Raw genomic sequence first — 12,225 nt, 5'->3', positions numbered from 1 at the left:
ACTCTGGAACACAGCAGTCAAACAGGGAACAAGAAAGCACAATCCAAGAGAATCAATGACTATCTTTTGAGATGTGTTTGGGGAACATACACAGCATTGTGCTTAGGAAAAAAAGCATGTATATGTGGCAATTCCCTGGCAATTTAAGAAAAATTACTTCATACAGTTTTCTTCTTACATGCCATTAGACAATTGTTCTAATGTAATTCAATACAGTTTGTGGCTGCCTCCAGACAGCTGAGTAATGGTCAAAATATCAACAGCTGGCAAATTACTCTATGGGATTTTTCAGTCTCAGGCAGCCTTTTCTTTGAAGGATTCAATCAGTATAAAGTCAAAACGTCCAAGAAAGAAGTACAGAGCAGGTAATTTGACAAACTGTGATGTTGGCTTTAAGTAATCTGACTAGCTATTAATTCACAAAGCAGTCTGGAGAGATTTGTGATGCAAACTGATTTCTGTCTAGACAGAAGAAGGAGTGCAAAACACATTAGGGTAGATAGAATGTACCCAAAAAAGCATAGCCAGATCCTCCCCCCCCCACTTCTTAATTTCTTACCTTTATGAGTTCATGGAACATTTTTCTTTTAAATCATTAGAATTGACCTAGCAAAGGATAACCAATGGTTTTGAGCACTACAAAGTGTTTATTGACAGTTGGACTTTGGCTGACAACCAGCAATTAAAGTCACACCAAAACTTGTTACAATTTATGTAAAATTCCATGGAAGTTGTACACTTGGAAAAATTTTTAGAAATCATGTCCATCTTTCAAAATTCTGAATACTTATCTAGCATAGGCATGTTGGTTTCCCTGTCAGTCTTGTACACTTATTCCCCATCTGCGCTGAATAGCAGTTATACATTTGCTTATGAACAATCTCCTCTGCAGGTGTTGATTTGTCTGGCTTCTTAGAGTATGAATTGCAACACAAAGCAGTGCTGTACCTATTACTTTTCTGGAACCCACCAGGTTCCTACTGTAGAAATTTTAAGATCCTTCATGGCATCCTAAAAATCAGTGTTACTTATTACCAGCATTACTACTAAAATACACAAAACACTGCTCATCATTTATGCCAAAAGGAAATATGTACATTTGGCCCAAACTTGATTTACATTCCCTTTGCATGCACAGAGTCAATTCCTACACAAATAAGCCAATAAATGTAGTCATTAATTTTCATGGAGCGTAAGACACTACACATTATTTAATAAGGCTTAGTAGGAACTGATATATGCACAAATCTTACAGGGATAGTACTTGGCTCAATGAACCCAGGGAGAACAAAATACCAAACTGAAACTCTTTAATAGGTTTTGGGTAGCAGGAAGGTGCGTATAAATCATAGAATCATTAAGATTGGAAAAGACCTCTAGGAACATTAAGTCTAACTGTCAACCCAACACCACCATGCCTCCTAAACCATGCCCTGAAGTGCCACATCCACACATTTTTTTAACCCCCAGGGATGGTGACTCCACCACCTCCCTGGGCAGCCTGTTCCAATGCCTCTTTCAGTAAAGAAATTTTTCCTAATATCAGTCTAAACCTCCCCTGGCACAGCTTGAGGACATTTCCTCATGTTCTATCACAACTAACTTGGGAGTAGAGACCAACACCCACCTCACTACAATGTCCTTTCAGGTAGTTGTAGAGAGCAATAAGGTCTTCCCTCAGCCTACTCTCCTCCAGACTAAACAACCCCAATTCCCTCAGCCGCTCCTCACAAGACTTGTTCTCCAGACCCTTCACCAGCTTTGTTGCCCTTCTTTGGACATGCTCCAGCAACTCAGTGCCCTTCTTGTACTGAGGGGCCCAAAACTGAACACAATATTCAAGGCGCGGCCTCAGTGCTGTGTACAGGGGCACGATCACTTCCCTACTCCTGCTGGACACACTATTCCTGATACAAGCCAGGATGCTGTTGGCCTTCTTGGCCAATATATATTACAACAGGATTACAAGCATGGAAAAAAAAAGGCATACTGCTGTCAGGCATTCACTACTCTTATGTCTATTAAACTGCAACAATACAGATACCAAAATAGTATTTTGAGGTACCTTCCTACTCTTGCCTTGTGACCCACCTTGAGAGTAGTATGAGATATGTTGATATTAAATTACTTTCCTGTATCCGTGAAAACTCAAGAAATGCACCTTTCATGTAAGGGTCCATTCCCTAGTACTCTTTAGAAGGCTTCAGGTATCTTCTCCCAAGATTTGCAAGCTAACCAGACATGGCAAGGAAAGCATTCAGCAACATCAATGTGACGGTGCAGTTATGTGAGAGGGTTGGCAAAGTGATGATCTTTTTGGACTCAGAATCCCACCCTCTATTTCCCATTTCAGGTGGCAGTTATGAAAGGAAATCGTTAGCTTTGTGAATTATCATGAATATTCTTACTTATTCCACAGTAATATCTGTCAGATAAGCTATAAGAACCTTCCAACTAACAATGCTGAAAATTACTGTGTTGTCCATGAAAAAAGCCTTCTAGCAAGACACATAATACTCAACTCAGGTATTCACACAATGGCATTTGAATCTTTTGTCTCAAGCAAAGAAGTGCTTCTCCTCAACTACATAACATTGCACTCCTACTCTAAATTATTTTGTTCATCTATCATTATTCACATTATGTTGCCTAAAGAGGGGGTAGGGGTAAAAAAAGATTACCAAAGATAAGCAAACATTATTAATGATTGTGAGTTTTGACAGAAGAGTTTCAAATTAGATATTAAAAAGAAAAACCCTAAGATATGCTAGTAAAGTCTTCATAGAAACTTTTGTGTAAAGTTTCAGTCCTTTCAGATACTTTCTATGATGTTAAAGTAGAGAGTGAATGCAGTTCAAGTGATTCTGTAGAAAAGAAGCTCCTAGTAACTGTGAGTTAGATATACTAGGTACTATGGTGGTAAATTAAATATAGAAAAGATGTTACTACTTGGACAGGAAATAAGTTTCTCTGGGAAGGGGAAAAAGTCAATCCAGTTTTTTAAAGATATCAAGAAAAGCTAAGTTGAGAGACTTATTTTGTTATATTACAGGAAAATGTTCCAAGAAAGATAGAGAATTGAACATATTTCAACACAAATCTATTCTCCTTTACTTCTTTTCATATCCAAAGGCTTGATATGATATTGAAACTCTCCTCAAACTGTTTTGTACTGTAACTTACAATTTTAAAACCTTAAAGTTTGGGTTATGATTATCAACTACCAATAACCTATTGTTAGCACTTGGACATATTTTAATTCCTCATTAGAGGTTAATTTGGTTTTCCAGCACTGTTCTTTCCTTCACATGGCTCACATTTCAAGTCTCCATAAATCAAATCATTCAGTCACGTGTATTGTGGGCATCAGCTGTTACTAGAGGTGATGATGGTGCACACCACAATTAATAATATTAACTGTCAGGATAGAGCATGCGTGTGTGTGTGCGCACATATGTGTGTACATATATACATATATGTATGATGGTCATGAAGTATAACAGGTATATAACAATTTTGTGAAGCAGTAAGAAAATTAGTGAATAACTGACAAAAAAAAGCAAAATCTTTTTCCCTCTTTACCTCCTCTCGTTTCTGTGAAAGCTAAGTGAAAGCTGCATTTCTCCTAGGATTAATCCTTTGCTACTTCTTCCTAGTCCGTATCCTCATAGCCACACTGCTACTTTACAAACATCACTCAGCTGCGAAGTGTGTTCACCCTGCAGTCAAAGACTGCCAATGCAACCCCTCAAAGTTTAAAACATCCCCCCGTTGCTAAGGTCCTTCAGTTCAGAGACACTCTTTGGGAATACCCAGGTCTTAGAAAACTTTTCTGTTTTATCTTTCTACTCCATAACTAAAAATCTCTCCAAATTCAAACACGTTCAGTCACAATCAGCCACCCTCTTAAAGCAAGGCTCAGACCATATCGCTGTCTTCTCTTTTACATGTTGTTTGACATAGAAACATTAAAGAAAAGAACAAACATTCTCCTTCTTTTAGCATCCACTTACTATTCAAGAAAATACCACAGCATATAGTGATGTATAATGGGAAAATGAAGCAGCCAGAGAAAACCTGTAGCTGGAAGAACACTTTTTGCTTGCTGAAATCTAGGACTTTTCTCTTGCAAGTAGGCTAGAAAAATTCAATGTGCCCTTGTTTTTGAGGATCAGCTTTTACTTGCACTTAAGACACTTCACATATGCCAAACTAGATTGGCAAAACTAGCATTTAGTGGTTGGGTGTTATGAAACTCTTCTGAGTACAACTTGGGTAATGGAATTTTGTGGGATTCGTTCTTTTTCCTCAGTAGCATGCAAATTGCTCATTTTCTCAGAACGAAGTTTGCTTCAAAGTTTAAGCTGTGAGACTCTCCTTGCTGGTCTAAATGGAATTTACTGTCCGACTATTAAAAGAATTGATGTAAAGGACAGTGTAGCATACTGAAGGTGTGACAAAGAAACATTGTCTTTAAGGGGGTTTCATATTACCAATACTCAGCAGAAACACTTTTCTATTTATGGCTTCAGTACAAACACAAAAAGCTAGTGAATCAAGGATCATTTTTTCATATGATTCTTACCAGGTTCAGTTGCAGATCGTGGCTCTGTATATCACATCATAAGGAGGGGAAACAAACAAGAAAATGGTATTAGAGATTACATTAATAAACAACAGTATACTGAATGAACATATTATACTGAAATACTGTAGACAAGTACAGAATCTGTGCGGATGCACTGCAAAATAAGGAAGACTTAAATTGTCTGCTTGTAGCAGTAGTTCAGTTATTACTTCTAGCCATTATAATTGCTGAAATGGGAGGAAGAGAGGAGTCTATACAAAACTCAATCCTGACGGACTAATTTAATGATCTTTCCCCACCTCATATCAAAAGTAGCCACTTCAGATTATTGCCTTACTTTTTTGGAGAATTCTGAAGTCAGGAGAATCTTGAATTTCAACACCCTGTCGAAACCACTTAACATGAATGGGAGGAGGTCCTCTGACCCTGCATTCCAAAACCACGACTTGTCCCTCAGATGCTGTGGAGTTTTGTAGCTCCTGAAATATAAAAATCACAATTCAAATAAACCAGGAGGATTTTACATTCTTAAAAATAGTATTTTCTTCCCTCTGTACTTCAACTGTATTTTATCGTGTCATTACATTTTTGCAATAGACATTTTCTGTGAGCTGTATTTTCACTCTGATAAAATTTAATGTATCAGCTATATAGTTAAAAATGCCTGAAGAGGTTATTTTCAAATACATTCTTTATATGACCAAAGCTGGGAAAGGTGTAGAAGTATTTAATTCCTCAGACCAGCACAAGCAGATAGCTGCAGTCTGACCTTTCATTTTTCATCCTTCTTCCACAAGGTGAAATGAAAATTCTGCCACTAACTACACATTGATTTACTTGGTCCTGAGAGAGTAGCTGCACTGCTTTCAGGTCAGCCTCTAGAATGGGGAGTTGCTTTTCCTCTGAGCTGTTTATAAACAACCAAGCAAAATTAGATCACACAAATATGATTAGGAAATATCAGCTTGTTTACGGGTACCTTCTGAGACAGTATTATGGCTGTAATAAATCCTTATATACATCTGAAAAATTTCAGGAAGAGCCTAAACCTTTGATGAAGAACTACAGCAAGAGAGGAGAAACGCAGTATTTTAACTAACAGAATTGACAGGAGACAGCCATTATTTTTGTCTTAGTATCCATCTTAAGATTATAATCAGAGTCTTTTTTACTGTACTGGCTGTCTCATTCCCTGTCCAGTTTATTAACAACGTTTAGGCCTTGATGAAGCAAAGCACTTGAAATTAGGTCTAAGCTCAGAGTTATCCCTAGTTACTATTCATAGATCTCTAGTTAATCAAATATGTAAGAAATTTGTTACATGGAAACCTAAAAAATCTTTGGGTTGTTCCCCGAAGTTTCTATAGACAGAAATTTACATCAGGAAGCTGGATTAAGCGTATTTTTTGTTGTTCATATCTGGTTCACTTCTTCTGTAACTGAAGTTGGTTTGGTTTGGTATGTTCCAGCTGGCTTAAGACAGTTAATATTGGATTTCAGAGACAAGAGATACGAGGACTGGGAAGGAACAGTGGAGCTTTGATTGCTTGGGTAGCTCCTGAATGAGGGCTGGATTTCTCCTATTTCCCACTCTTACTAGGAAGTTGCCTGCCTCCCTACCTTGCAGTAACCACATTCTTTAATCCCTTGCACCTCCACTATTCACTCTCCTGTGATACCTGCAATATCAGTGCAGAATTATGAGGGATAGAATCAGACCATTCCTGACGTGAGAAAGGGATATGATGGAGCCAAGCTAGATGGTTGTGGAGAGCAGGGTTTACTCTTACTTATCTTTATGCAAAACTACTTGCTGTTCCATATTAGCGTTTAGTCAACTGTTTTTCTGAAGTAATAAGCAGAAATGCCTTCTTATATTCATTTTGATGTCAACAATGGTGATTAAATTATAGTTACTGCTATAGAGATGATGGTTTGAGGCATAATGAAAATCATATTTTCGGTTAAACTTGTACATTAGAGATTAGGGAAATATGCTGTCCTTTTTGCTGTTACCTAATTCCCAGTTCTGAAGTTTGATTTGGGATGAATGTGAAGATAAATATTGACTTAAAAAGTTACTTAAGAATTACTGAATAAAAGTTTCCCTTCCAGGTATAATAGTGTGGCCAGCAGCAGTAGGGAAGTGATCATGCCCCTGTACACAGCACTGGTGAGGCCGCAACTCAAATACTGTGTTTAGTGCTGGACCCCTTACTAAAAGAAGGACATTGAGTTGCTGGAGCATGTCCAAAGAAGGGCAACAAAGCTGGTGAAGGGTCTGGAGAGCAGGTCTTATGGGGAGCGGCCAAGGGAACTGCGGTTGTTTAGTCTGGAGAAGAGGAGGCTGAGGGGAGACCTTATTGCTCTCTACAGCTACCTGAAAGGACATTGTAGTGAGGTGGGTGTTGGTCTCTTCTCCCAAGTAACAAGCAATAGGACAAGAGGAAATGGCCTCAAGCTGCATCAGGGGAGGTTTAGATTGGATATTAGGAAAGATTTCTTCACTGAAAGGGTTGTCAAGCATTGGGACAGGCTGCCCAGGGAAGTCGTGGAGTCACCATCCCTGGAGGTGTTTAAAGATATGCAAATGTGATGCTTAGGGACATGGTTTAGTGGTGGACTTGCCAGTCTTAGGTTTACGGTTGGACTCAATGATCCTAAAGGTCTTTTCCAACCTAAATCATTCTATGATTCTATGCCTTACATTTTACAAGACATCCCAATGAAGAATATCTGAACTGCTTTTTTAACTAACATACCTACATGGATTTTTTTCCTAAAACAAAGTTAAAAAGCCTGTGGTATTTGTTCTTTCTCAAGAAGGAACTCTTGAATGACAAGTATTCATCAAGTTCACGAACTCTTGAATTCTCAGGAATCAAGGATTTCTCAGTGGAGGATAGTTATGGGCATAAGACAAACACACAATATGCATTTAATTCTGCTAGTGATTTTAATAGGGTACAATGTACAATAACTTCATTGTTACAGTGGAAAAGTATTTTCTTAGGAAGTCATTAATACGAAAAAGGATAATGAAAACTGTAAAACTTTTAACACGACCAAACATTCCTGCATTAGGATATATCATTTTAATATTTCCTTCTGGACTATAGGAGTGTGATATGAAACTCACGATGGATAAAACATACCTTTGTAAAAATGGGTGCAGAAGAGATAGGCTTGGGTCCATCCAGACGGTGCAGGTGTGAAGGAGGGCTTTGAACCTGCAAAGCAGTGCAACAATGTGATAAAATGGTAAGAATATTGGTTTCAACAATATGGCCTGCATATACCTATGCAATAATGCAAACTCTCAAATGCACATCTTATTATGGTGTTCTCATGCTAGCACGCTTCTTCGGTGACATCACTATTTCACATCTGTTTTATTTCTCAAATCAAAATGCAAGCTTTAAAGGCTTCTATACTTCCCATGAGAATTTTGTATCCAACTGTCTTTGCCTTGAGGTGTTTTGAGAGTTTGACTCCTGTTAATATCATTCAAGTAAGTCCTTTGCACTGAAGCATTTTTGCCTCTCCTGTTATTACATCCCTTGACTGATGTAGTAATAAATCCAAGTACCCAAAAGCTTATCAAGGTTAGCCAAAGGAAGGGAAAAGAATTTACCATGTACAGTCTAATAGAGATTTTTATTTTATTTGTGTTTTATGATTTATATGCAAACCCTAAGTCATCCACAGAGACATTAAGACTTAGTATAAACTAATGAACACTGATTTTCTATATTGAACTTCTAGATAGTAAAATTTAATCTTCTCTAAAAGACCCAAAGAAATGACAACAATATTTAATTTAATAACAAAATGTCTAAGTTTTTCTACAAAATATTGTTGTCATTAATTTGATTACATCTTTTGGAATTGGAACAGGCCACTATTAAGTGATATACTCTGTAATTTTCATCATCACCAGATCTGTCAGCTGCTTACATGCTGTGTTGATATATACTGTGTAAGAATCCGTATGCATATTTACTTTTATGCCCCATTCACTAGATATATACTTAATATTTTTAAACATTCTTAATATAATAACGTAAATTCATAGTTCAGTAATATAATTCCTCAAAATGACAGAGTTTTTCAGGACTCACAAATTTTGAAATAAAATTTAAAATACTTCTACTAATTTAGAAATTGGTGTCTAAAAATACCTGCTGACTGGGCACAGAGATAGGTTGAATTACAGCTGTGGTGACCCCAGACTTTGGTGTAGAAGATCCTATTGTCAAGGAAACGGAGGTGGTTTTCTTCTGTGCCCTGAAAAAAGAAGAAAATGGCAAGCACTTAATAAGATCCAAAATCAGAATATGTTAGTTTGTAACCCATAAGCCACCTTGTATTTTCTACATCTTTAAATATGTCATTATCAGCTGCAAAGATCAACATTGGAGGAAGCTTGAGTAGAACACAATCTTTGTGTAATTTACACTTTCACAGCCAATAAAAAGGCTGATTTAAGATACGAACTAAAATGCATTTTGTTTCTTTAATTGTAGGCCTCTGCATCGTTTTTTGGAGGCACAGGGTGATAACAAATAAATATGAAAAGCTGATATCAACAATAGAGTTGTCAGAGTAGGGCCAGACTTCTCTGACAGAACAAGCACATTAATACAATTTATAGTTACAATACTACACTTTTATATCACATGAGAGGAGAAAAGACAAGACATACACAAATATAGCCCAGATGCTTATTGAGATCTAAAACTACCAAAGATTTTCCAGTGCCCCTTCTTAAGAACATTTGCACATCATTGGTTCTACTTTGCACACTTACTGTGGCATAGCTCCAGATTTTGATTTGAAAATTAAACTTTCACTCTCTGAATCTGTGGAACTGGCACCTGGAAAAGAAAGTATTTTCAGTAATCTTATATTCCTTTACTGATTTATTAATGTTTAAATTCTAAAGAAAAAGCTATGCTACTTTTGCATTTCACTTCAAGAGTTCAGAATTCTTTGTAGGAAACTACTGCAGTTTTTCTTATCTGATAAAGATTGTAACTATGTACTTTAGACAGTTGCAGAAATCACAACCATACCAATGTAACTGCAAACAGTTTTCCCTAGGCTCTTAGTTGTCTTCCTTCATATTGAAGCAAATATGGCCAAAAAAGGGGAAAAAAAATGCTGACTACTACTACTCCTCTACTGGAAATGTATAATTTTATTTACTTGAATGTTAAAACTTAAAGCTTAAGCAAACATATGACTTATACACAGATAAAAGATCTTCAACCTTAAGTAAGAGCAACTCAGTATAGCAAGACATTTTCAGACTAAACTTGCTACCCACTATCTCCACAGTTCAGACTATTTATATTAACCTGTACATAACATTTATGTACTGGTATTTCATGTCAGTGGAAGTCTTGATATAATGTATGTGTTTGGGAATAGCCTGAACTCACTTAAAGAAAAAAAATATGAAGGCATTTATTCACTTTGTCTTAATTTGTCCTAACAACAGGTACTTCGCACAACATTTGTTCTAGACATTTATACAGGACATATTATTCTTCAACATATTTGTGCATACATATGGATAGCTGTATTTGTAATACAAATCATAAGCAATTCATAATCATTATGCATAGTACAGCATAGACTGATACCAGTGAAACAAAACAAAGCTTGGACTGAGGCACCCAAGTACCCTATTTATTTACAAAGTTTAAACTACAAAGACCAAAGCAACAAGTAGCACAGAAAAGGTAAGAAAAGAGAAGCAAAGTGGGTCTACATGAAAGTATTTCGCATGAGCAAAGGATAACCAGGTCTTGTGTGGCTGGGCCTGCTGCACAGAGGAAAATATTAGGCTTCAGTGTCATCAAGACTATCAACATACAAAGCTTGTATGACAAGCTGGTTTCTGTAAAGATCATAGGGGAATAGCCTAATGACTTATACAACACTCTCAAAGTTACATGTTGCAAAACTTCAAGATAACAACTCCACATAGTAAGACTTTTCAAGACCTCAAAAAAGGAATTGTTTTACTCACTGTATCTCTCCACCTAGCTGTTTCTTTTTTCAGTGTTGCTTCTGTTATTATAACTTCACACAGTATTATATATTTCTACTATGTCTGAGTATTTCTGAAATCATGCTTACGACTATAAAGAAAAGTCTTACTAGAATCCGTGAGATTCAGAGAAGTCTTGGGGATTTTGCTATTATACCCCAATGCGGGATAACAAATTTCTGAGAATAAAAAACATAATGAAAGAAACCCTATGAATGCTCATCTGTCACAATTTAGCTGATTTATAGTGAAAAGTTTATTGCTTTGTTAATCAAAAGCTATTTAATCATTTTGGTATGGTATTATTCAGATTTGTTATGAGTATTTGTTATATTAATTTGTTTTATGCTTTCAATTAACCATTTAAATTAATTTTAGTGAGTTACAAAACTGGTAAAAATACATATTACCAAATTTTTTGAAAGATGCATAAATTAAAATAAAAATCAGTATCCAAGCCTGGAATACAATACTCCACTAAAAAAATAATAATTTTACTCATGGTCAAGTGTTAACTTTCCTCAGAGAAAATAATACTTGAATTATACCTAATTTCAAAGCCAAGAAATATTTTGACAATTACTAGCAGTTGCTTCTGGACAAAATCAGTATGGCTGACTTTTACCCTGACTTAAAGTCAGTGTTCCAAAAATTAAGAATTATAATACATTTACACTTGACTGAAGAAGGCTGACTTGGGGCAGCCACTTCTATGTGCACTGGGAGGAAGTTCAGAACTGAGGCAGGGATTACTGCTATCATGAAAATCATTATTGATATCACCAGTCAAATCTTTGATTTACAGAGGGTACTACTTAAAAGCTAACCATATGCCAAAAGTTCTGCTTTTTCCTCCTTTTCCATTCTTTATCTTACTTGTACCCTAAATAAATAGCAATCTAACCACTGATTCTTGGGACATTCCTTGAAATACCTGAATTAATATGACTTGATGTTGAAAATGTGTTGCATTAAAGGGAAGTAGAGGAACACCATAAAAATACCACCAAAGCAATTGTAATCTTAATATACTGAACCAAAAAGTAAACTTCAGCTCGATTATCTTTCCCTGTATGTATCAAATATCTTATTATTTCACCTATTACCTTCGATGAATATTTCAGCTGATGTACTATCTGAACCAACGGAATTTGAAGCCAGACAAGTATAGCGTCCAGTATCGTCTTCAAAGGCTTCTGCTATAATTAGTGAATGAAGTCCTCCACTTCCAGAACGGATCTGAATGTCAGGGGAATTCTGGAGTTCTTTTCCTTCACAGAACCATCTGCAGCCCACACACATTTAGAAAGCCAAAGAAGAAAAGAACATAAAAGATTGGTTCAGGCTCATCGCACACAAGAAGACATTACACTCTGCCTCAAAAATCTAAATTACTACTGAAATCAGCACATGGTGCTTTGAAGTGTTTAATGGCATTTGCAAAGAAAAAGCTTGCTGGAATAAACTTTGCTTAAAAGGTAGTGAGAAATTTTTGAATGCTAAGAAAATTGTACACACCTACAATATAAAACTATTCCCTGTCCTGTTTTGGTAGAATTAATGCTTTCTACATATCTTA

General features: G+C 36.4%; 1 protein-coding gene across 3 annotated transcripts in view; it reads right to left on the bottom strand.

Moving 5' to 3' along the window:
• The window catches only part of PALLD (palladin, cytoskeletal associated protein), a 209,522-nt gene that overhangs the window by 121,700 nt on the left and 75,597 nt on the right, over window positions 1-12,225 (bottom strand). For all 3 annotated transcript variants that reach the window (XM_075091120.1, XM_075091121.1, XM_075091122.1), the window contains exons 3-8: window positions 11,753-11,931; window positions 9,399-9,465; window positions 8,770-8,875; window positions 7,744-7,818; window positions 4,926-5,067; window positions 4,586-4,609 (exon numbers count right to left, since the gene is read on the bottom strand). In XM_075091120.1, coding sequence (XP_074947221.1) covers window positions 4,586-4,609; window positions 4,926-5,067; window positions 7,744-7,818; window positions 8,770-8,875; window positions 9,399-9,465; window positions 11,753-11,931 — 593 coding nt within the window. The remainder of the gene's footprint in view (window positions 1-4,585; window positions 4,610-4,925; window positions 5,068-7,743; window positions 7,819-8,769; window positions 8,876-9,398; window positions 9,466-11,752; window positions 11,932-12,225) is intronic.

Source organism: Phalacrocorax aristotelis, chromosome 4 (assembly GCF_949628215.1).
Source record: "Phalacrocorax aristotelis chromosome 4, bGulAri2.1, whole genome shotgun sequence".
Taxonomy (NCBI): Eukaryota; Metazoa; Chordata; class Aves; order Suliformes; family Phalacrocoracidae; genus Phalacrocorax; species Phalacrocorax aristotelis.
This window is presented reverse-complemented; position numbering and strand designations above follow the sequence as displayed.